The 24851-nt window shown below is 56.9% G+C and overlaps 1 protein-coding gene across 3 annotated transcripts; it reads left to right on the top strand.

Moving 5' to 3' along the window:
- Positions 1-298: 298 nt before the first annotated feature.
- On the top strand, positions 299-19907 carry ADAM11 (ADAM metallopeptidase domain 11). Of its 3 annotated transcripts, none has more exons than XM_074343299.1 (26): positions 299-453; positions 930-1105; positions 9127-9203; positions 9383-9449; positions 10421-10506; positions 10593-10668; positions 11059-11125; positions 11194-11261; positions 11627-11701; positions 11781-11852; positions 12048-12214; positions 12678-12762; positions 12880-12970; positions 13089-13140; positions 13654-13753; positions 13836-13907; positions 14009-14101; positions 14435-14515; positions 15053-15103; positions 15207-15270; positions 15493-15592; positions 15801-15920; positions 16012-16180; positions 16270-16384; positions 16472-16562; positions 17755-19907. In XM_074343299.1, the coding sequence occupies exons 1-26, from the start codon at positions 384-386 to the stop codon at positions 17768-17770; spliced, it is 2301 nt and encodes a 766-aa protein (XP_074199400.1). In that variant the 5' UTR covers positions 299-383; the 3' UTR covers positions 17771-19907. The 3 variants fall into 3 exon arrangements, with proteins under 3 accessions (XP_074199400.1, XP_074199399.1, XP_045375956.1); XM_074343298.1 differs by having other exon boundaries at positions 17217-19907; XM_045520000.2 differs by lacking the exons at positions 299-453; positions 930-1105; positions 9127-9203; positions 9383-9449; positions 10421-10506 and having other exon boundaries at positions 11194-11257; positions 17217-19907.
- Positions 19908-24851: the final 4944 nt, after the last annotated feature.

Below are 24851 nucleotides of genomic sequence, written 5' to 3'. Positions count from 1 at the left end.
CCAGTGTGCCCCACCCTGCACCTGCCTAGGGGATTGAGGGAAGTCTGGTCCCGGGCGGCGCCTCTTTTGTCCTCCCGTCGCAGCCGCCCCGGCCGGCCCGCTGGGGGGGTGGGGGGGACACGGAGGGCGGGGGCGGGCTCTCGGCTCACGTGCTCGTCGCTCGGCTCTTAACCCGGCCCGCCGCCCCGCCGGGATGGCCGCGGCCGGAGCGCGCTGAGCCTGGCTCCCTCGCTGCCGCTGCCGCCTCCGGTCCGCGCCCCCCGCCCGCCTAGCGCCCCCGCCCGCGGCTCCCGCAGCCCGCGCCTCCCCGCCCGCCCCTCCTCCCGCCCGCGCCGCGCCGCTCGCCGCCGCAGCCCCCGGACCCGGAGGATTATGAGCGAGCCATGAGGCGGCTGCGGCGCTGGGCGTTCGCGGCGCTGCTGCTGCTGCTGCTGCCGCTGCTCCCCTCTCCCGGTGAGTGACCCCCGCCCGGCCCGGCCCCTGCGCCCCCTCCCTGCCCCCGCCCCGGGTTTTGCGGCGGTTTCTGCTGCAGCCACATTTTCCTGCAGTGCTAGGGGTGACAGCCGGTCCAGAGCGCGGGAGAGCGGAGGGGGGCGGGGGAAGAGGGAGGATGCGTGCACCCACCTGTCCCCATCTGGCCTGCCCCACCGCGGCCAGCACCCTGCCGCCGGCCGGCGGACTCTGCAGGTCTCTGCGGCTTGGGGCAGGGGAGGGGCGGGCAGTCGTGACGGTCAGGCAGGAGTGCAGCTCCTGGCCCCCTCCCCATCGGGCTTCTTCCCTCTGCAGGGCAGCAGATCCTCCACCCAGATCCCGCCAGAGCTCCAGGGGCCACATCAGAGTGGGGGGTGGGGTGTGCCCTACCCACCTCATTCCCACCTCTCTTGTCCCACGGTGGGCATCTGCCTGCAGCTATGGCCTTTTCTCCCCAGGTCTGGGGACTCAGAGTCCTACTGGAGCTCTGCACTGGCAGGTCTCTCCCCAGTTGGAGAGCCCGGAAGCCCCAGAGGTCACAGAACCCAGCCGTCTGGTTGGGGAGAGCTCTGGGGGAGAGGTCCGAAAGCAGCAGTTGGACACCAGGGTCCGCCAGGAGCCGCCAGGTGGCCCGGTGAGTGGGGCAGCACAGCGAAGCAAGGGGTCTGGTACAGGCCTTAGAGCCCAGGGGAGACCACGGGGCAGCCAGGGTTTGGGTGCTTCCCCAGCTCCTGGCTCCCGCAGCTTTCCCTTCTGTACGGTGAGCTACCACAGGGGTGCTGGAGCCCACTAGTGGGAGCACCCACCTGCCCCACTCCAGGGCCCCTCCCATCATGGTGAGGCTCCCCTGCCCTCGAGGAACCCAGAAGGCCCAGGACTCAGTCCAGCCTTGGTCAGCCTTCCGCCAGCCCCCACTCCTCTCCTGCCTAAGCAGGCAGTCCTACCACAAATGGGGCTTGGGGAGGCAGTGAGGGGCAGGGAGAAACATGTGAGAGCCCAGTCCAGGATTATGGCTCCTGGTTTCTCGCCACAGCCACCCTCAGTGGGCTTTTTGGAACAGTTTAGCGCTTGCTTCTGCCTCAGTTTCCCCCGGTGCACTGATAGAATTGTTCTCCTTCCTGTTCTCCATGAGGGTGGGGCCTTGGGAAAAGCTTGCCCACAAATGCCAACTCTACTCACCCCGCTGTCCCTTTCAGCTGCCGGGCCCCTCCTGCCTCCCTGAGGAAGGTTAGGAATGAAGGAGATTAATTGCAATTAATAATTAATTAATATCATGTGAATAATAATCACCCAGATGGAATATTCATTCAGCACGCCTCGGCTCTCCAGGAGCTTGAAGCTGAAAGTTAGCCAGGCCAATGGGGGTGGCGAGGGCGGGATGGCGAAGGCCTGGCAGAAATAGGAGGTGAAGAGGAGAGACTCAGAGGAGGGGTACAACCAAGGTCTGGGGAGTTTTGGCAGCTGGGAGTGGTGGGAGGTAAATTGGGCTGGGCAGAGTGAGGAAGGAGGGAAACGGAGGCTAACATTACAGACATCTGTCAGACTGGCATCTGGCCCTGCCTAATGTACTTGGTTAAAAGCCCTTAGGGGGGGTGGTGGGGGCTGTGGGGGGTGTGGGGCGGGGGAACTCGGGAAATGGAATGGAGCAGGAAGGCGGCATGCATAATAGATGGACCATCACTCAGGGCAGTGTGGGGGGTGGTTAATGGTCCTGAGCAGGCAGGCCGGGTGAGGACTGGGGGGGGGGGGATTGTTGGTGGGAGGGAGGGGAAGAGGGGAGAAGGAGAAGGGTGGAGGCTGCCTGTGGGGCTTGGCCAGGCTCCCTGGCGGGTGGTAGATGGGCAGCAGGGTTGGTCCCAGGGCCAGGGATGGGGTGTCCTGACTGGGTTTGGCCCTTAGTCCAGCTTTCTTCCCTGGTGCCCCATTACCTGTGAACTGCACGCCCCAAGGCTGTGTTGGCTGGGAGTTGACTGCCACTCCTGGCTGCTGGGACTCCTGACTGGTGCTCTAGGGGATGTCCAGATTGGAGGATGGGGTGATGCCACAGAGAGGCCAAAGGACAGAGATGAGGGAAAGCAGAAGGACCAGGGAGGGATGAAGAGTTGAGGCCCCTTCAGTTCTTCCTGGAGAGAGAGTCAGAGGGAGAGCACATCCCGGGCTACGGTGATGCTTGTGACTGAGATCAGGATGCATACAGTTGGACTGGGCAGGTTGTGTATGCAGAGGTTGGGGGAGTCTCTTTGGGTGTCGTTCTGCTGGGTGGGTGGGTGGCATGTGTGCCTGTGTGCTGTGTGTGAGTGACCCAGACTGAATAAGCCTAAGAGGGTTTCTAGGGGGTGGGAGCAGAGGGTTCTGTGGCTCTGTGGGGCCATGGTCACCTCCAGTGAGGATCTCTCTGGGACTGAGCCTTCCCTGGAACCTCACTGCAGCCTTCCCAGGGGACTTACTCATTGTCCTGCCTGCCTTGTCTGTACCTCAGTTTCCCCAAAGTAGAATCCTCACAACTCTGGAAGGTGAGTGTGCATTTTGCATATGAGCAAAGTGTGGCTCAGAGAGGTTAAGTAACTTGCCCAAAGCCAGTGAGATCTCAGTCAGTGGAGTAATTTTATCCAAGACCAGGGCACTTCCCACTGGGCTGTTCTGCTTGCAAAGACTCTGGATTTTGTCTCCAGGGCACTTCCCAGGCCTACCCAGCACAAGGTGGAAGAACAAGGGAGACAAAAAGACACTTCCAGGATATTCCTCCCTGAGAGGAAGGAGACCCCTCCACCTCCCACTAGACATTTCTCCCTGGAGCGCATCAGGTCTCAGAACCGGTGGAGCCAGTGCAGCATCGAGCCCAAGTTCCCGCCCCGCCATTGTTGGGCTTTGTCCGAAGTTTTTGCATCAGTTTGGGACCTCGGGCCAAGCAAAGTGTTGGGTCAGCAGCAAGATCTCCACGTGGCAAGTTTGGAGGCACATGGGGGCACCCGGCAGGGCCAGGGTGAGGGGGTCTTGGGTGCCAACCTGTTCTGGTCACAGCATCTTTCTGAGCCCTAGCATCCTGATCCCTCAAGTCAAGATGATGAAGCATTCATCTCAGACCCATCCACCACCAGGAGATGGTGATGGGGAAGGACTCCTGGCTTTTGTGAGGGGGAATGGGAGAGAGGGAAACTGGCCAGGAAGGAATTAGAAGCTAGAGAAATTACAATTTATTGGGCCCTCACTGGGGCAGGTACTGTTCTACCTTTCTGTGTTACTAATTTATTTCATTCTCATCACAGAACCAGAAGGTGGGGCTATTATTATTCCCATTTCACAGATGGGGAAGCAGGCACAGAGAGGTGAAGTAACTATCCCAGGTCATGCAGCACTTAAGTCGCGGGGTCAAGATGGATATCCAGAGCAGTCCTCTTAACCATTGCATGCCAGCCTCATGCTCAGGGGTATAGCGAAGAGGGGCAGAGGGGACTGTGTCCTCCTTGCCAGGGCTCTCAACTCCTCACTTCTTCCAGTTTGGAAGGAGGCTGGGCCTGAGGCCCACAGAAGTGGGAGAGTTTCTGGAAGTGCAGAAACCTGTGATCACAGGGAGCCTGCAGCTGAGGGTGAGGCGGGAGAACAGGCAGGTCTAGTGTACAGTTGGGCAGGTTGTTCACTGTACAAGGGTGCCCAGGCCAGTGACTGAATGAAATTGATGGGTTTATGAGCCTACATGTGTTCTGAGGGGATGCTTTTTCTAATCCACACAAAGCTGCTATGTGGGTTGTGCCTGCCCCTAGGGAAACCCATACTCCTTCGAAACCCAGGAGAGGGCAGGAACATGGTGGTGTGTGCAGGGTCCCAGGTCCAGAAGACAGACCTTCATCTGAGCCAGCTGGGGGAGGGGACCTCAGTCACTGGGTTCATTTCCTGTGAGAGCTTCCCAGACCAGCATTTGCTGGAAATGCCACTCTGGAAGCCCTTGACTGAGAGCGTGTGCTGCGGTGTTTGTGTTTTCTTGCTGCAAAGGGGTGGGGGGCAATTAGGCAAGGCTCAGTCCCCAGCCCTTGAAGATGGTAGTCACGGACAGGGAGCCACTGTGTCTCTGTCTGAAGCCCTAGTACCCCACTAGGGCCAAAGCCATGCTGTGGTTTCTGTGGCCAAGGTCACAGCTGTCCTAGGATCAGAGGCAAGAGGGGTTCCTAGGAAGGGGCTGGTGACTAGAATCCAGGACTGGGATTTGTGCTGGACTCAGCTTGCACAGCGGGGGGCCGTGAATGGGCCCTGCCAGGAGGTTGGGCAGAGAGCTGAGGCTGGAAGCCCCTCTTCTGTTTGAAAGGCTGTACCATGTGGCTTTGGAGAGGGACAGCTTCAGTGGGTTCCAGTTCTACTGTTTCTGGTTGAGTGACCTGGGCAAGCTGCCAAAGCCTTCTGAACCCCACCTTCCCTATGAAATGGGGATAACAAGAGTCTCCACTTTGCCCAGGCTGTGAGGATTAGAGGAGATGATGTTTGGCAGGTGTCCTGCCTGGGATCCAGGGCCAGGTGTGGCATGAGGGCAGGGTGTCAGAAGCAGTAGCTGGGGCATTTAGGGGTTACCTCTCGGGCTCCAGGCGGGGGTGGGAGGGGCAACATGGCAGGAATCTTGGGTCCTTCAGAGCCAGACTCTGGCCTGTGGGCTTGGCCTCACCTCAGCACCTGGCTGCCTAGAGGGACCCAGCTGCCCAAAGTCTGTCCCCAGAGGGACTAATGACCCTGGAAGGAAGTGAGTCTGTCCTCAAGAATTTAGGTCAAATCCCGTTATCGGAAATTTGTCCAACCATCTCACTATCTGAGACTCCGGCTGTCCCGCTAATAAGTGGAGCCTCAGTGCATCTTGGGGACTGGGGCCCGGGGTGCAGATTTCTCCCGGGCAGGGCCCCTGCCTCTCTGGCTCCTCCCCATCTTCTGCCACCAGCCCATGTAGTTTGTCCAGTTTCTCAAAGCCCTGTTCAGCTGGAGCATTTCCACTTCCTTCTTCATTTACTATTATTATTACTAATCCTTGTGATAATAACACATTAAAAAGGGCTTTCATTTAGTCCTCATGACAATATCATTTTACTGATGGGGAAACTGAGGCTCGGTGAGGGTAAACAGCTCACTCATGCATTCCGATGCCTTTCCTTCAACATATGTGTTGAGCCCCCGGACAGCGCAAAAGGTGGGTGTAGCCCAAGCCCCAGGGGACTAAAGGTCACCCATGTGAAAAGTTGAATCAGTGACCAAAGAAATCGATGTGCCTGAGGATCCAGGAATAGAGGGGGGCCAAAGCCCTGTGGGGTGGGTGGGTGCAGGTTTTGAGGAGGAGAAGGGCATTGATGGAGATGGAGGTTCGGGAGGAGGGATTTGGGATGACTGAGGGGCGACGCCTGGATGTTTGAATTTTCTGTGGCATTTGGGAACTCAAGTGATCTGTAGTCTCCCCCTTCACGAGACTGATTCTGTAGGTCTGGGGAGGAGGCCTGGCATCTGTATTTGTGATTTGGGGACTTCAGTGGGGTCTTTGCTTCCTTCCCTCCACACTCATATCTAGTTGGGGCTTGACACAGGGGGTGGGGTGAGGCAGGTGCTGGGAGAGTGGACCAGCTGGCATCGGGGAGGGCGAGGTCACCCCAGCCAGGTGGTCAGCCTGAGGGTGAACCTTGACCCACCTCCTTCCCAGTGTGGCCCTGGGCCAAGTGTTTCTCCCTGAGCCTCCGCCTGGCATGTATAAAATGAGTAGCAGACGGCCAGGGCAGGTTGAGATCAAATGAGCCTGAGCACGTGAGAGTCAGGTGGCCAGGGCGCAAGAGGCAAGCGTGGGGCACAGGGTGGATGGAGCCTGGTCAGCTGGTCACCAGCAGCACTGAGCTGGGCGCAGAGGAGGGCAGCAGTCAGGGACAGAAGGGGCTCCCGAGGGAGGGACTGAGTGATAATGGGAGAGGTCGGGGACAGGTCAGGGCAGGAGGCAGGCCAGGCCAGGAGCAATTTGGTTTTGACAGAACATGGGCCAAAAGCTTGGCTGGGTGTGTGTGTGTGTGTGTGTGTGCGCGCGCGCGTTGGGGTTAGGACTCTGATGCCAGCAGGAGTCCCCTTCCCAGATACCTGAGGTGCAGAGGTCCTGGGGACTGAGATGGGTTTCCCTGATTTTCTCTTCCTGAAGACAGGAGGTGTCCCCCTGTGTCCCATCCCCATTGGGCCAGGTCACACAAACCTGCCCAGCCACCTACTTTCCCTCACCTTCCTCCTGCAGCCTTTGGTGGCTCCCCAACCCCTCCTGGGCCTGCCTCCCAGCCATAGCCACTGCCCTTGCACTGCCCCAGGATCTTATCTGGCCAGAGCCCTGTGTCCTGCCGGGGAAGAGGGCCTGCCAGCCCCAAAGTTAGGCCTTGCCAGGCAGGGAGGGGGGTGAGGCCCTGGCAGCCTGCAGGAAGTGGACAAAGTGGACAAAGAGGACCTGGTGTCTGCCCCCTGTCCGTCTGGGCTTTCCCCCAGGCAGAGGGTCAGCTTGGTCTGCACACACAGCGGGGAGGCCCAGATGGGTTAGCTCACTGACTGACTGGGGGAGAATCTGCAAGCGCCAGGGTCGACTCTGCCAGGATCCTCCAAGTCCAGGACAGCCCCAGCCACACGAGACAACCTCAGCCTTGCATCTGGGCTCGTCTTACCATTTTCAGTGGGAAAATCTGAGACTCAAGAGAGGTTGCTGGATCACCCCTGAGGCTGCCAGCCTGAGAGAATGGAATCAAGGCAAGGGGCCTGGACAGGCTGCTCCCCTGAGCATAGGGGCAGGGACAGAGGCTTGTCAGTGGGGGGCAGGATGAACAAATAGGAACAGACCTGAGGGCAGGAGAGATTGGAGGCAGTTCAGGCAGGGATGGGTGGGGAAGGCAGAGATAGTCCAAGGCCAGGAGGAGAAAGGCAGGGCAGGGATGGTGCAGACCAAGGAGTTAGGGTGCTGGGGATAGAGCGAGTCCAGGCCCAGAAGCAGTGGAGGGAGCAGAGATGGTCCAGGCCGAGGTGGGGAGAGGGAAGCAGTGACTCCTTGTCCTTGACTTTCTATTTCAAATCTGATCGATGCTCTAGGGGCTCAAGGATGGAGCTCGGGGCCTCGGTCAGCCTGGGAGGGGGTGAGTCAGTGTCCCTGGGGATCAGGGGCTGCCTACCCAGGCTCTGGCCCTTCACCCCACCTCACTTCTCTCCCAGGGCCTCTCTGGACACTGGGCCATTTTCATCTTACCTCACCTTTGGGCTGAGAAGGCCCTGGAAGCTGATTGCCTAGGATTGCATCCCAGCTCCACCACTTCTTAGCCTTATGATGGTGGGCAAGTTAGTTAGCTTCTCTGTGTCTCAGTTTCCCTATGTCAGATGAGGATAACAGCAGCATCTGTCCCACTGGGTTGTTGTAAGGATCAAATATGAGAACACTTGTAAAGCATTTAGACCAGTGCCTGGCACATACTAAGCGCTCAGTGAAGGTTAGAAATCTAGGTGGTCAGGAAGCTAACAGGGACCAGGTTATGGGATTCTGTGACACCGGGGCTCCCCTCCATCCTATAACCTGCTCCCCACAAAAGAAAGGCAGCAAAGAAACTTCCTCACATCTACACAGCCCTTATCTGGGGATCTGGATTTCAGTCTTCTTAAATGGACAGGGGTGAGAAGAAGGCTCCAGCCCTTCTCAGGCCCTTCCCATGCTTCAAGATCTTTTGTAAGACCTGAGGCTTGGGGAGGGGACATGGGAGCTCAAACTCTCCTGCCCCTTCTTCTCTTGGGGGTCGCTTTCCCTCCAGGCACACTGGCTTCAGGTCTGGAGTCCCCACTTCCCATAGTGGCTGGGCCCCCAGGCCTGGGAGGGCAGCCATCTTGCTCAGACCTGGTATGTTGCCATGACAACCAGAGCCTCCCAGCCCCACTGCAAAGGCCCCTCTGAAAAATTTATCAGGAAAACTTCCGTGTTTAAAAATTAACCATGGGATTGAAATATTAAAGATGAGCTGCTTTGGGCAAGGCGGAGGGCAATGGACTTGGGGGTAGAGGAGCCAAGATCTGACAGGACAGCATCTGCCCATCACCTCAGCTTCTAGGGGCCCCACGATCAATTCTATCATTCCACCCCTGTCTGTGCTGTATGAAGCCTCCTGCATAAATTGAGGCTGGGGCATGGCAGGGGGACAGGAAGGAAGGGGTCTGCTTCAGCAGGACCCGAGGTCACACTGCACCTCATCTCCTGTTTGCCCCTTTCCCATGATACTTCTAGGCCCTTCCTTTTAGTCCATCTAGGGGTGGGGTGGCCCTGCCAACAACAGGTAGGGCCTGGCATGTGGCAGCAGGCAGGCTGAGTCACCCCTCACCATCCCTGCTACTCCCATAGATTGGCTCCAGGGAGGCACCTATGCCAGAGAAGGTGGGCTGGCACCCAGAGGGCAGGGAGGCCTGTGTCCAGGGATGTGCATTCTTGCCCCTGCCCCCAGGAAAGGTACAGGGTCTAGGAGGAATATGGGCTTGTGTAAAAGCATCTTCCCCCCAAATCAGTGGTCCTCACAGCTGCTGGGGCTGGGCCATCCCCTCCTGTGAGCTACTCCCTGTACTGAGGTTTCCCTGATCCCCCAATTCCCACCTTCAGTCCTCCCCAGGTTAACTCCCCTTCTGCTCCCCTCCCCACTTCCCCAGCCTGTCCACCTGGCCCAGGTGAGTTTCGTCATACCAGCCTTCAACTCAAACTTCACTCTGGACCTGGAGCTGAACCAGTGAGTGTGGCCTTGAGTCTGGGGGCAGTGCAGCAGGGGTGGACATGGCCTGGGCTTGGCTGGTTACAGGGGATGAGGACTGGGCCAGGGCAGGGGACCTGGATCTGAGCTGGAGTGGGACCCAAGCCAGACTCAGCCCCACTATGACTCCCTCCTTCCTCCCACCCACTCTGTTTCAGTCACCTCCTCTCCTCACAATACGTGGAGCGCCACTTCAGCCGGGAGGGGACAACCCAGCACAGCACCGTGAGTGCCTTTGGAAGGGGACAAGGAAGGTTGAATGAAGGGATAGGTGGCCGGTGAAGATGGGTCCGGGGTATACTCTACACCTGGGACGGGCCTGGCCCCTCGAGGATGGGTGGCACGTTGAATGGCATGGAGCCCTGCCTGAGCTCCCCTCACCCAACTCAGGAGGGCTGACCCCTAGCCAGCCTCTCTGCCCACATGGAGACATTCCAGGACCATCATTGCCCCATGCCCAGACTCTTCTGGGAGGGGACAGTTGGGGAAACACCCCTCTTGCTCAACATCAAGGTCCAGGGAATTCCTGGCTGCCTTGGGACCCCAGGGTCCCAGCCCTGGAGGCCCAGGGTCCGGAGCAAAGATGAATGAGTACCTATAAATAGCCTCCACCCTCCCCCTCCAGCCCGTTCAGTAACTGGAGCACAAGTAATTCTGCAGGAAGCAGAAGGAAGGGGGGTCCCCTCTGACCCATGAGCCAGGCCAGGAGGACACACACTGCTCACAGTTCCTTAGCCACAGACCACATGTTGGGGGTGGTCCACGGAGGCAGTGGCATCTATGAACACACTGTGTGAAATGGTGTGTGCGTGTTGTGGGTGAGTCCATAGCTTTCATCTGATTGAGCTAACCCACAGTAAGTGCTTAGACCGGTGCCTGGCACGTAGTAGGTGCTATGTGAATGTTGGCTATTCTCAAAGGTGCCTGGGATCCTTGTACCAGCCCCAACTAATGGTTAAGAGCCACTGATATAGTCCAATGTCCTCATGTTTTGAAGTAAATGAGGCTCAGAGGCTAGGAATGTGCCCAGGGTGAAACAGCAAATGAGGAGCCAGAGTAGACCAGGCTCCTGATCTCCAGGTGCGCCCAGGGGACCGCAGCCCCCTGCACGCCGCGCAGATTCGGTGGCCCTCACCCATCCTCCTGCCACTGTGCAGGGGTGGGGGCACGTCCACTCATACTCCCTGCTCCTCCAGGGGGCTGGAGACCACTGCTACTATCAGGGGAAACTCCGAGGGAACCCCCAGTCCTTTGCTGCCCTCTCCACCTGCCAAGGGCTGCAGTGAGTACGGGGAGGGGCTGGGTGGCCCGGACAAGCCTCCAGCAGGGCCCAGGGGATGGTGGGGAACTGTGTCTTTCTTGCCGCAGTGGGGTCTTCTCTGATGGGAACTTCACCTACATTGTGGAGCCCCTCGAGATGGCCGGGCCACAGGAAGGCCCCCAGGTGAGCCCCTCGCTGTCCCCTCCGACAGCCAAGGCCGTCTTCCCAGTGGCTCCTCCTCCTCCTTCTGCGTGGGTAACCTCAGCCTCATTGCCCTCTGCAGCAACCCCAGCTCTGGTTCCCTCCCCCTGTGTCCCTGGCTCCAATGTCCCTTCTGTCCCTCAAGTAACCTCCCTCTGGGCTCCAGTGTCCTTTGCCCCTATCTCTCAGGGCACCCCTGGGTCTTGACCCCGGAATCTGAGCATCTGGGAGATCAGATCCGACATGGGAGCTCTGGCCAGTTCTGGGTCACCCTGGGGTGGGGTAGGGGAAGAGCTTGGAGACATCCCCCCACAATTGAGCTCAGAACAGACCTGGTCGGCCCCCCCAAGAACTAATTTCCCCTCATTGCAGGGACCCCTTCCCCACCTCATTTACCGGACCCCTCTCCTCCCAGTCCCCCTCGGATGCAGGGAACCAGGTAAGGGAGGGAAAGTGGGGCTAGGGAGGGGGCCGGCTGTGCCCCCCTCACCTGTACCCTCCCCCCAGGCTGCCTGTTTGCCGCCCCTGCCTACTCTGCTCCTCCAAACCGGCCGAGGCTGAGAAGGAAAAGGCAGGTACGGGGACCCGCACAGACCTCTGGCTACAGAGAGCTCAGTCTGTGGTCCAGAGCAGGAGGACACTCCCATCCATAGCTGGGGGCAAAGGAGGGCTCTGATTGATGTGGCTGGAGGCCAGGGAACCATCTCTGAGAGGAAGCCCCCACCCCATTCCCTACCCTAGTGTCTACACATGTCCTCCTGGTGGGCAAACTGAGGTTGCCTGCCCTCAAACCAAGGATGGATGGGACCCCCCAACACTTGGGGAGCTGGCACTGTCCCTGGCTAGAGTCCAGCCCCGCCCCCTAGTCACGTCTGTCCATGGCTTGGCCACAATGCCAGACATAGAGGGGACTGATCCCAAGTGCCCACCCGCCCCCCAGGTCCGCCGGGGCCACCCTACAGTGCACAGTGAGACCAAATACGTGGAGCTGATCGTGATCAACGACCACCAGCTGGTACGTTCCCAGGCTGGGGCAACTTTGGGAGGAGGGGCCAGAAGCAGCCTCAGCCTCTGCCTACACTCTTATCTCCCAGTTTGAGCAGATGCGACAGTCGGTGGTCCTCACCAGCAACTTTGCCAAGTCCGTGGTGAACCTGGCAGATGTGGTGAGCAGCCCTCCTCCCCTTCCTTCTCCCCCCACCCCGGTGCCACTGCACGTATCCTTGAGGTGAGCTCTCAAGGGCACCGTCAGCCTCTGATCCCTACTTTCTGGAGGGACAGACTGAGACCCTCCTCCAGCCCTCTTCCCCCACACCCACTCCCACCCTCCAGCCCTCTCCTCATCTCCCCTCTGGGTCCAGATGTACAAGGAGCAGCTCAATACCCGAATCGTGCTGGTTGCCATGGAAACGTGGGCAGATGGGGACAAGATCCAGGTGCAGGATGACCTTCTGGAGACCCTGGCCCGGCTCATGGTCTACCGGCGGGAGGGCCTGCCTGAGCCCAGTGATGCCACCCACCTCTTCTCGTGAGTCCCCCACACTACAGACCCTGCCAGCCTCTTCTGGTTGCTGCAGCACACAGGGTTACTGGCCGGTGCTCTTGCAGGGTGTGGGGACTGGGCTCACCTTGCCCCAGCCCCCAGCCACTTCCAAAAGTGGCTAGGCATCTTCCCCTGCATCTTAAGCTAATGCCCTTTCCCCCTACCCCTGGTGGCCTCCCTCTGCCTATCACCTTCCTATCATCCCATATTCCTCTTTTATATGGTCCCAGCATCCCTTCCTTAGGGACCCAGTGCCCTGGTAGGGGAAAAAAATCTGATCAAAGGTCCTTGCAATTAGAGATGCTCTATCAGGAACCTGTTATTTGACTTATGAGGGGAAGGGGCTTGCCTGAGGTCCAATAAGCCGCCATGAAGGGCAGTGCTCACAGCCCAGGGGAGCCACCCTGGGGAAGGCGGCCAGTTCTCCTGACAACTCTCTCTCTTCCAGGGGAAGGACTTTCCAGAGCACCAGCAGCGGGGCTGCCTATGTGGGGGGCATCTGCTCACTGTCCAGGGGTGGGGGTGTGAATGAGGTGAGCAGTGTGGGGGTGCAAACTTGGGGTTTGGACGGAGAGGGGTGCAAAGGGCATGAGCCCTGTCCCTTTTGGAGGAATATAGACATCTTTGTGTTCCATCTTCCTCATCCCAAGTATGACAACATGGGCGCCATGGCGGTGACCCTGGCCCAGACGCTGGGGCAGAACCTGGGCATGATGTGGAATAAACACCGGAGCTCGGCAGGTATCAGTGAAGACTCCCCCCCCCCCCCAGGGGCTCTAGAAGTGAAGCGGGTGTCCATGGGAGGAGGCAACCTCCCTTATATTCATCTTCCCTTATATTCACCTGGCTCACCTCTCAGGGGACTGCAAATGTCCAGACAACTGGCTGGGTTGCATCATGGAGGACACTGGGTGAGTTCTTGGGGACAAACTGGGGAAGGATCTTGAGTAAGGGGTGTCCCAGAGCAAGTACTGGGTGCCATTCTAGACCCGGTGACTTCTAGAGACCCAGCTCTCGGGACAACTTAGGATTCAAAGAAGCCCAGTTGTCTGTGGACACCGTTCAGAAGCCGATTCCCCAGCTGGCCGCTAAAACTGTCCAGGCTGCAGTGCGCACTGTCGCCACTGGGCGCCGCCAAAGCCTTGTTTGGAGGCACTTTCTCTTCACCGTGCACAAACTTCCGCCTCTCGGTCCTGAGGTTTCAGGGAACTGGAGCTGCGTCTCCTGCCCACTCCCCCCTGACGGGCAGGCGGGAGGATTCTCGAGCAGTCTCCGGGCGCAAAGATCTTAAGCCTCTTGGAGATAGTGACCGAGTTCCCCAGTGTACCCCGTCCCAATCTTGAGAAGGAGCGTGAGAACTGGAGGGGAGGGTGCAGGCCGGGCCGGGCGGGACTCAGCTGCACGGTCCCCTCACCCCCACCCAGGTTCTATCTGCCCCGCAAGTTCTCGCGCTGCAGCATCGAGGAGTACAACCAGTTTCTGCAGGAGGGTGGCGGCAGTTGCCTCTTCAACAAGCCCCTGAAGGTACCAGCTCCAGGGCGGGGAATGTGGGAATGGGACTTGGGCAGGGTCCTGGCCAGACTCCCGACACCCTTTCCTTGTCCAGCTCCTGGACCCGCCCGAGTGCGGGAATGGCTTCGTGGAGGCGGGGGAGGAGTGCGACTGTGGCTCGGTGCAGGTGCGAGGCTGGTGTGGACGCCAGTAAGAGGTGGGGGAGGCGGGACGAGGGAGGGTCTGGGTGGGTAAGGTCAGGGCCCGCCTTCTCCCTGCGTCCTTCAGGAGTGCAGCCGGGCGGGCGGGAACTGTTGCAAGAAATGTACCCTGACTCACGACGCCATGTGCAGCGACGGGCTCTGCTGTCGTCGCTGCAAGGTGAGGGGGACCCGCTGCTGTGATGGGAAGGAGGCGGGACCAGGAGGGACCCACCTGCGGACGGCCAGATGAGGAGAGGGACTTTTAGGAGGAGGAGACGCTGCAGGCAGGGCAAACCTGTGGGTGTGGAGCTTGAAGTGAAGCGCCAATGGGGAGGGAGAAGGGCTGGGCGTGCGCCCCCCGCCTTTCTGTTGAAGGTGGGGCTACTATGAGTGGGGCGGGTCACTTGCAGAGTAGTGGGAGGGGCAGGACCCTGAGCAGGCCTGGGGGCGGGGCCGAGGCGTGGTCCATGGTTCCTGCTTAAGCATCACAATATATACATCTCTTCCCTAGTACGAGCCACGTGGTGTGTCCTGTCGAGAGGCCGTGAACGAATGTGACATCGCAGAAACCTGCACCGGCGACTCCAGCCAGGTCCGCCTGGCCCGGCTGCCCTGCGGAGCTCCGGGCGAGGCAACCTCCATCCCTGTCGGTTTGGCTCTGTGGGAGTCGGTTCTATGGGCCTCTCCTCTCTGCTGTTGGCGTTGCCGCCGCTGATTAGCCGTTTCTCATCTGAGAACGGGATTCTTCATGCCTTCTGGCTTCGCTTCTCCAATCATTAAACCAGTATTTATAGCCTGGCTGGTGGGTCCAGTGCCTAGCATGGCGCCTGGTTAGGGATCACAGTGGATAATAATATTTAACACCCAAGTCCTCATTACATGCCAGGCATTTAGTACTCCTAGCCCTGCGAAGTGGGTGTGGGTAACTGAGGGGGACAGGAGAGGCTCTAGGACCTGCCAATCCATGTGGTGGGAGTTCCCAGCCATACCTCTTGTCCTTCACATGGGGGAACCCTGTGACATGAGCCTCCACGTGGCAGGCCTTTGGGACCCCTTCATTCCTCCCTGGGGCCAATCTCAGCTCTCAGTCCTGGGGCAGCTCTACTCAGTCCAGCCCTTTTCTCCACAGTGTCCCCCTAACCTGCACAAGCTTGATGGTTACTACTGTGATCATGAACAGGTATGATGAGGTGGAGGCTGCTACCCCTCTGGGTCTCTGGCTCAGTGCAGTCTCTTTTCTTGTCCTCAGTGTCTCTGTCCCTTGTCTCCTGTCTGTCCCTCAGGGCCGCTGCTATGGGGGTCGCTGCAAAACCCGGGACCGGCAGTGCCAGGCCCTTTGGGGCCATGGTGAGTCTTTGGCTAGAGATGGGAGAGGGGACTCTGGAGGACCTAGAATTGAGAGGCTGGAGAGGGGGCCCCGGATGGAATGCCCTTCACCAGATGTGCAGCTCCCCAGGATCTCAGGGGCCCAGCTGGACTGGAGGCCCGGCCAGTGTTGGAGGTGCAGGCCTGAGGTCCCAGGTGGATTTTGAAGTGGGTGGGGTGACACCTGGCATCATCTCCCTACAGTGGCTGCTGATCGCTTCTGCTATGAGAAGCTGAATGTGGAGGGGACAGAGCGTGGGAACTGTGGGCGTAAGGGCTCAGGCTGGGTCCAGTGCAATAAACAGTGAGTAGTCAAGGCCACTGGTTGGGCCTCTCCAGCTCTGCGGCTAGGGCTCCGGGGCTGGGGAGGATTTTTTCAGAGATGGGGTAACATGTGAGTCCTAATGGGAGACTATGTGAAAAATCAGGGGATGGGGAGAGAGCAAATACAAGGTCAGTAGTTGGGTCTGAGGTCAGACTTGGGGTTCACTGTCTCCATACTACCCCAACAGGGATGTGCTCTGTGGCTTCCTCCTCTGCGTCAACATCTCTGGAGCTCCTCGGCTGGGGGATCTAGGGGGAGACATCAGCAGTGTCACTTTCTACCACCAGGGCAAGGAGCTGGACTGCAGGTGTGGCTGAGACCATGGCTGGGGAATGGGAGGTTGCAACTGTGATGGGGTGGGGAGCAAATGGCTGAGGCTAGCTGTGCCATTTCTCCAGGGGTGGCCATGTGCAGCTGGCCGATGGCTCAGACCTGAGCTATGTGGAGGACGGCACAGCCTGCGGACCCAACATGCTGTGTCTGGACCATCGCTGCCTGCCAGCCTCTACCTTCAACTTCAGCGCCTGCCCTGGCAGTGGGGAGCACCGGATCTGCTCCCACCACGGGGTAGGTGCCCGGAGACCGGGGATCATAGGCAGAGCTTACTAGAGGGGACAGGGCCCTGCTTACCTCTACTGGCCCCACCCCATCTCTAGGTCTGCAGCAATGAAGGGAAATGCATCTGTCAGCCAGACTGGACGGGCAAAGACTGCAGTATCCACAACCCACTGCCCACATCTCCGCCCACGGGAGAGACAGAGAGATATAAGGGTGAGACTGGAGCTGGCCCAGGTGGGGTTCTATCTTTCCCGTTCTCCATGCCTGTCCCTGCCAACCGAGCCCTTTCCTCCTCCCCAGGTCCCAGTGGCACCAACATCATCATTGGCTCCATCGCTGGGGCTGTTCTGGTTGCAGCCATCGTCCTAGGCGGCACGGGCTGGGGATTTAAGTAAGATACTCATGCATCCCCCACCTCCCCCCAGCATCCTTGGGGGAGGGTATCAGAACCGCAGGCTATTGGACTTGAGGGGGCCTCCCCAAGAGGTTAGCTAAACCAGAACTCATACATCACAGTCCAAGCCAGCACATAGGATCTGGTTTTAACATTTAAAAAATTGGCTGCTCAGATTAAAAAAAAAAACAGATTTTACATTAAGAATCCTGATTTCCAGCTTCTCTTAAAAAAAATGAGAAGACTGGGCCTCCCCTGTGCTTCAGTGCATCCCAGCCTGGCCACAGAATGGAGCTGAGCAGGGGCTGCCCAAGTCCTCAGTCCCCAGGCCCCACCGAGCCTACAGTGTTCTGTGGCATCTGAGTCTGGGTCCCTTGAGCCGGTCTAACCCCTCAAAGTACAAAGGGGGAACCTGGGGCCCAGGGTCACTCAGTGAGTTAGTTGCAGTCAGGATTCAAACCCAGGACCCAACTTTAGTAGGTCTTCCTGGTAGCTCTCCCTGGGCATTAGCATCTAGGTCCCAGGGCCCCTGGCCCATCTCTGGGGCAAGGGGTCTCCTGGGAGCCAGAAGGCCCCTCCCTAGGTGAAGGGGAGGGTCACAGATGGCTCCTTTTTCTTTCTCTCTGCCTGTCCTCTCTTTGGCTCTTGAAGAAACATCCGCCGTGGAAGGTATGACCCGACCCAGCAGGGGGCAGTGTGACGCCAGCCACGTCATCCCTCCCGCTGTCCCTGTCTCCTCCATCTCATTCGTCACCTCGCATTCTGTTGATGGGGAGCTGGGCCTGATTCCCCCACCCTTGCTGTCACTGCTGTCACTACAGGGGTGGGAGAACCCCGCTCCAGGAAGAGGGTCCTCAACCTGCCTTTTGCCCCTTCCTCCAGTCCCCCATCCCCTCAAGGCCTTGGTCTTTTTACTCTTGCCCTTGCTATGACCAGACAACTTCTGGCCCAGCGGACCCTGGAGCTGTGCCTCCACAACTCCCATCGCCTGGGAGGGGAGTCTACCTCTGCGTCCCATCCGTTTTGTCTTTCATGTCACCGCTGTCTGACCTCCTGCCAGATACCCACCCTGGCCAGCCTGTGACTTGCCACCTCCAGGGCCCAGCATTGACCTCCTGGGGCCTGGCTCGGGGGCTCTGCCTCTGGGCCCTGCCTCATATCTTCCCCTGATGCCCCCTCTCCGTTCCAGGTCCGGAGGGGCCTAAGTGCCACCCCCTCCCTCCGAGCCTGGCGCCCACGTCTCTGCCCTGAACCAGAAGGCTGCCCCTACCCAGCCACGGAGGGAGGCACCATGCAAATGTCTTCCGGGCCCAGCCCTTCAACTCCTGGCCCCACAGGGGCTTGGGGCTGGGTTGTGGCCCTGCCCTCACACCACCAGGGTGGACCAGGCCTGGAGGGCATTTCCCCTATGGTCCCCCACCCCACCTCATGCGGCTTTGGCCTTGCACACCACCTCTCCCTGTGTGAATGTAGCTTCCATCATCACAGACTGCCACAGCTCAAGTTGGTTGGGGGGAGAGCAAGAGGGGTGCCCCAGTGGGGCAGGCAGCCATCAGTGGGCATGGCCTGGGATGGCCCCTCCTCAAAACCAGGCAGCTGGGACCAGGCAGGGTTTTAGCTGTCTGGGACCTAGAGGAGGGGACTGACATCTACATTTTTTTTTTTTTAATACTGAATCTCAACTGATGAATGTAACTTTGGGGGTGCTGGGGCCAGGGCAGTTGGGGGGATGTTTTGACACTTGCAGGAGGAACTGAGGCATGGCCATCCCTTGGGCGCTCCCCCAGGATGATCATAACCTGGAATCCTCTCACTGAACACAGACGGCCCCCAGCCAAGCAGGAGCCTAGCATCCCTGCTTGTCTGCTCCGCCCAGCCCTGCTGAGCTTGGAGAGAAGTACGCGTGCTGATTCAAACCAAAGCTGCCTGTTCCGTGCCCAAGGCCTAGGTTATGGGTACGGCGACCACATGTCCCAGATTGTCTTCAATTCCAAAATGACCGTCCTGCTGTCCCTGCCAGGACGCTTTTTTTTTTTTTTGGTGGAGGGGGTGGTTCTAGAAAATATAGTCCCTGAAATACATGGCATCTTCCCCTTTACAATAAGGGTGATTCTGGGGCTGACTCAGGGTTTAGGTGCCCCCTGGCATGGCCTGGAGGTCCCAGGCTGGGCCATCTTCCCAGGGAGCGCTCTCCCAAGGAGGGAAGTCCAGGGGTGGGGTGGCCCAGTGCCTGGAGGATAAGGAGCTCTGCCTGTGATATGCAGAAAGAGGTAGGAAAAGGCAGGTCTTGTGTTTGATCCTTAGCTTCTAGAAAGGTCCTCAAGGCCCTGTCAAACCCATTCTGCTCCTTAACCCTATTGCAGGGCTGAAAAGTAAGTTTACAGTCATTACCCCTGTTAGTCCTCTGATCCTCTCTGCAGCTGAGCCCAAGGGTAAAGCTGGGCAGAATTCCTCAATTCCCCCAACAGAGAGTCCTGCCCATGGCCTTCCCTCATGACCCTCACTTGGGACAGAGGCGCTCTGGCTCCTTGGCTGCTGAAAACCAGCTGGCAGGGGCAAGCTGGGGGTCAAGCTACTCTCTGGATGAAAGCCACAAATGAATGGAGCCCTTCTTCCCAGGGATACCCCCTACTCAGACTTAGCTTGGGTTTCTGAACACCCCAGGGCCTTTGAGCTGCCTGTCTCAGTCCTTCTGGGGCATCTTTGAGGAGGAATCATGGAAGAAATGACTCCTTATTTATCTGTACTACCCCTCAGGACAAACTGGGGACTGAGACCAACTGACACCCTTTAAGGTGGCCAGATGTGGCTGCAGTGAGGCCCTTGATACTGAGCTCCAGCTGGCACTGCCCAACTGAGGGGGGTGGGTGGAGTACCCCTCTGGCCAGTCCTACCCCACCAGCCCCACAAGCTGAGGCGGGGCAGGAGGCTAAGGGCTGGGTTTTGCACTATTGCTGCAGTACCTTAACACATCCTCTGGTGGTACACACATACACACAGGTGGTGATGCATCTGGCACAAGCATTTGGACCCACATCTCCACACAAGTATGAATACCTCTGCACACATGGGCATGTCTGTGTGAGCGTGCACATGGGGGTGAGAGGGGATGTGGAGAACACAAGACTTCCTGTGACCAGTCCACCTGGCTCCCAGCAGTCTGCATCCTCCTGCCCCACCCCGGCAGTGCCCAGGGAGGAGTGGAGGCTGCACTGACCTGGGCCTGGAACTGGCTCCATACAGCATCCTGTAAATATGTCATCTGGGGCTCGGGGTGGGGAGGCAGGGACAGGAACATCAATTAAAGATCATGTCCTGGGGCTTCCATGGAGCTCACACCAACTTGTATCTCTTCTTTCTGTAAATGACCACACTGACCTGGGACCCTGCCCTGTCCTCCCTGACCCTGGAGGCAGCGTGATGACTGGGCCCTGAAGCACCCAGGACCGGGCGCTGGGAGGCCGGGAGGAAGGGGCGTAGTTTTCCATTCAAGGCCAGGAAATAGGCTCTGACTGAGTGGAGGGCCTGGCCCTTCCGCTTCCTCGCTCTCCCAACAAAGATAACTGCCCTCTCTGGCTTCACAAAGCAGATGGGGAGTTGAGTAGGAAAGTGTCTTACTAAAAGGCCAAAGATTCAACTTCCCTTTTATGGCTGAAGCCAGAGCAGCCTCTCCTCGACTCCCAAGGGAGTCCAGAAAGCTGGATAAAACCAGCTATCTGGTCCCAAGGGCCCCGTGCTCTTGAGCCCGCAGAGAATTTGCTTTCCTCACCGCGTCTGAGGCAGGAAGAGACTGAGCAAGGCCAAGGCTGAGGGCTCCTCCCCCACTGGGGGCCCAGTTGAAATCAGGAACCCATCCTCCTCTCCAGAGCGCTTTGAGCCTGGAGATATCTGTCTCTGAAAGTCCTGCTTGTTCAGGGGAAAGATAAGATGAGAGAGGCTGGGGCAGAGATGAAGGAAAGCAAGGGTAGAGAAGAGATAACAGGAGCAAGAAATAGCAGCAGCCGGCAAGGGCTTGGAAAGAGTGAGCAGCTACAAGCCCCACTCCCCCAAAAGGCAGGATTCCCAGGACCACCTCCATTCACATGTGGAGAGGGTAGGACTCAGGGCAGTGCTGGCCTAGATTCCTGGTCCCCACCCTGTCCTGTAATCTCAGTCCCCCAGGACATCTGGAACCTCTACCCCAGAATCCCCGACTGCAGAAGGTCAGCTTTTCCCCATTGGGTTCATGAGTGAGGCAGCCCTGCAGGAATCACTCTCAAACCTGTCATGCCCCAAAGTCTAGGCTTGCCCTCTCTGCTCTGCTCCAGGCTGGAAACCCAACTTTTAACTTTCTTCATTGCTCCTGCTCTCAACTCTTCCATCTCCGTGCATACCCCTCCTCAGTCCCTGGCCTGTGGTGACCTTCAAACTCCATCTGACGTGTACCTACAGCTGACACTTCAGGTAGTAAAAAGTGTGGCTGCTGGCAGACAGTGGCAGAGGGCAGCACTTGGCTCTTGAAGGTCAGTGCTTGGCTACTCAAGACCTGCCTCTCAGGCTCAGGCCAAGCCCAGAGCCTCACATGTTATACCTGCGTGGGTGTGCAGAGGTGCAGGAGGCTGCAGGGCAGGTGCGGGTGGCAGTGGGAATGCCAGGGAGGCAGCACCTCTGATGCGAAGCACCTCTCATCAGCCCAGGCGGAAGGCTCTATAGGCTGGAACGGAACATCAGATCTGGTCCAAACAGGTCATCTAAAAAGTACAGACATCCCCTGTTTTTTGGAAGTTCACTTTATGCCCCTTTGCTTTTACAAGACATCTACATTTGTGCCCTGTTTCCCTAACTGAAAGAAATCCGAAGAGGATTTTTGCTTTCATGAAAAAAGACAAAAAGCGAAAACAGCGTTCAGCATCTGTTTGCAGCAACCCTTACAGAGGCTTTGCACACCCTAAGCAGTGAGAGTGGCACCACTAAGCTCCTTCCCTGGGAACCACACTCAGCATCCCAGCATTAAGTCTCTATAGCTTTGAAGTAGGTCTGCGAGCATCTGTGCTTTATCTCAATTTATTTTGTGCATCTGTTAGCAAGATGTGACCTGAGGTAATTGCTTCTTCACTTAACGCCATTTTGGCTTATGAAAGGTCTCACAGGAACACTCTACTTTTGAATAGTAGGGAAGCCTGTACTTACTTTGGCTTCAGAACATGTCACAAGCAGTCTGGCAGAGTGGTACCTAAAAAGTGTGGGGTGGAACTAGGCATTTGAAATTTGCTATGAAGGCCACTGATTGCAAGGGATTCCCAGGTATCTAATTTTTCAAAAGCAGAAAATCCTTTGATCAAATTACTGCCCCAGACTGTCTCTGAGTCTCCCTCCTCCCTAAACCAGCATCTACCTGTTGAGGATTTCTGGGTGGATCACAGGTGCAGATTTCAATTCCCAGTTCTATTTGTTTAGCCAAACAAAGAGTGCGTGGGCCCCCTTGGTGCCCTCATGAGCTGGAGGGAGCCGGGATGGAGAACTGGGGTCGTTAAGCCCACTCTGCACCTTGCAGTTACTCAGAGCCTACTTGTGGAGTTGAAAGAATGATTACAAATTCATTCTGGCTCATTCCAGTGTCTAGACGGGTGCTGTCCAACAGAACTGAATGTGGCCCACAGATACAAGTTACGTACATATCTTAAAATCTTCTAGTAGCCCCATTAAAAAAAACCATAAACTTCGTATTAATACATTTTACTAAATCCAATATATCCAAAATAATCTCATTTCAATATGTAATAAACATAAAATAATCACGGAGATGTTATATTGGAGTTTTTGGGTTTTGGGTTCAGTTGTTTTTTGCACCACGTCTTTGAAATCAGGAGTATATTTTCACTTAAAGCACATCTCTAATTTGGACGAGCCATAATTCAAGTGCTCAATAGCCACATGTGGCCCATGGCTACCAGAGTGGACAGCATAGGTCTAGACAATAACTAACACTACCAAGAGGCAATATCTAAACCCAGGCAACTTGGAAATCAGGCAAGGACAGAAGAGAGAAAACAAACTACAGCAGGAAAGACCTGGACCAACTGCGCAGACAAGACCTCATAAAAGGTCAGAGGGACCTTGTGTGTATCTTTCCAGAAGTCAAGAGGAGAGCTAAGATGACTTTGGCAGGATTAGGGAAGTTGAACTTACATAGATCGAGAGATCTAGATGTGTCCTGCCTTCAGAGCGGCTCTGGCCCCGTGGAATTTGCTGTAGGTAGAGTCAGACTTCTATCAACCATTTCAGAAGGTCAGTGGGAGAGAGGCAGCCCAAGCCCTGGGGCCTGCTGACTAAGGATGCCTCTTCTTGCCGAAAGGACTTCAAGGGCTGTCAGTAATGGCTTGAGCTTCATTTGGTCTTTGAAGATAGAGATTCATTATCATTTCTTGAGATGTCACAGATACATTTAAGGGAGTGAGACCTGCATCTCACGCTCACATAGGTCCCCAGGAGCTCCCACCAAGCCCAGGAACCCTCCGTGCTCCAGCCTGGGCTCCAGCATTCATTGCAGGGGCAGAGGGGTCGGTGCTGTGACTCAAGTTATCACTATATTTTAAGATATTACAACCTGGACGCCATCCCTGGTGACAGCTACTGAAAGGTGTACTGGTGGCCCTCAGGGCGGGAGTCCTCAGGAGGGCTCCTTGTCCCCTAAACCTTTGGGAGAAACAGCTCCCCCACCCCACAACAACTTTCTGAAGTTAATGAGGCTGTGAAGTCATGGATAATATCCTCCATGCAGAGGACTGGTGAGAGCCTTCCACTCAGTCCCAATGCTGTATTCCAGGTCAGCTGTAAGGGGACAAGGTGTACTTGGTCCCCCAGAATGCTGACAAAACAGAACACCCCTGATGCTTGACTGCCCTTCATTCTTGCACAAAGCTATTCAAATAGTCTGTCTGACCACAGACCTGGACAAAACCTGACCTGTCCCCCGGGGAAGGGACGGAGGGAGTGCTTGGTATAGTCATGGCCCCAGGGCAGCCCGGCCACTGGGCTAAGGCCTCAAGCCCCCACTGCCTTCTTGGGCTCCGAAGTGTTAACTCCTGCTCCCCTCACCTTCACCCCGACCCTCAGGCACAGTCCTGGCCTTCAGCCACCTGAACCCCTGCCCACTTGGCAGCCTACAGGCTTCCCAACAAGTGTCTGACCAGCTGCCAATCTCTATTCTCCCCAAGAGCCGTCTGCTCCTCCCTGGCAGCTGTAGTGCCCACTTGGGTTTAAAAATAAACTCACTGTCTGCGTTTCTTCAGCCTGACCCCTGTAACTTCCTCCAGGTCGAGCCTGATCTTAGCAGCCTCTGAAAATAAGGTACCATCATCATTCCAGAGGCCACCACAGGGGATATATCCACTGAGAACAGACTATATGAAGTTTGTCCCAGAAAATTCTGTTTTGTTGTGAGACACCGGTCACTTCTCTAATCTGAAGGTCACTCCTGGGTTAAGGATTTAAGCCAAGTGTGGGGTGGTGGGAGGCAAGGCTGCTCTTAGGGAGAAAGAGACTCCCAGGCTTGCCCAGGTTGACATCATTACAAAATCGAAGTCCCCAACCTCAGCTGGGCGCTCACAGCAACAGTGCAGGGACACCTCCACTTACCGGTCGGTGCTCTTCTGTCTCCCCACCATCTAATCCCACCTTCTTTGCTCCCTACAAAACTCAGCCCATCCCATCCCTTCTCACACAGGTAACCTCTCCCCTCCTACTTCACACTCAGTCTGAAAGCCCACCCTTAAGGCCCTGCCAGAGCCCCATTTGCATTCTTACTAGTGCTCTTGGGTCCTTTCTCCAAGGGTCAATTCCTCCTTACTTTGAACTCCAACCCCTCCTACCTTCTCAGGATATCATTCTGCCATTTACCAATCCTTTCCTCTGATATCCTCTACTTCTTCCTAAACTCAAGACCTTTCCAGGTGTATATATCTATCAGAATTCATCAAATTGCATATCCAAAATATGGGTAGTTTACTGTACAGGAATTATACCACAATAAAGGTGTTAAAAATAATAAATAAATAAAGTGAAATGTTAAAAAAAAAATAAGAGCTTTCCATCCTTAAAAACAGCGGGGAGGCTTTAGCTCAGTGGTAGAGTGCTTGCTTAGCATGCTCAAGGTCCTGGGTTCAATCCCCAGTACCTCCATTAAAACAAACAAACAAACAAACCTAATCCCCCCCCAAAAACAAACAAAAACAAAACAACCACTACCAAAACACCCTCTGGCCACCAGCCCACATCCTCATTGCCACACTTCTTGATAGAACTGGC

This window comes from Camelus bactrianus, chromosome 16 (assembly GCF_048773025.1).
Source record: "Camelus bactrianus isolate YW-2024 breed Bactrian camel chromosome 16, ASM4877302v1, whole genome shotgun sequence".
NCBI classification, from domain to species: domain Eukaryota; kingdom Metazoa; phylum Chordata; class Mammalia; order Artiodactyla; family Camelidae; genus Camelus; species Camelus bactrianus.
Note: the sequence above shows the minus strand (reverse complement) of the source record. Positions and strands in the feature narration are given on the sequence as shown.

Excerpts from the sequence above, each read along its gene's own strand:
- ADAM11 (XM_074343298.1), top strand. The coding sequence starts at position 384 with ATGAGGCGGCTGCGGCGCTGGGCGTTCGCGGCGCTGCTGCTGCTGCTG. Across the intron at positions 1,106-9,126 it reads AGGAGCCGCCAGGTGGCCCG|CCTGTCCACCTGGCCCAGGT; the intron begins GTGAGTGGGGCA and ends CCACTTCCCCAG. Across the intron at positions 11,262-11,626 it reads GGCTGAGAAGGAAAAGGCAG|GTCCGCCGGGGCCACCCTAC; the intron begins GTACGGGGACCC and ends CCCGCCCCCCAG.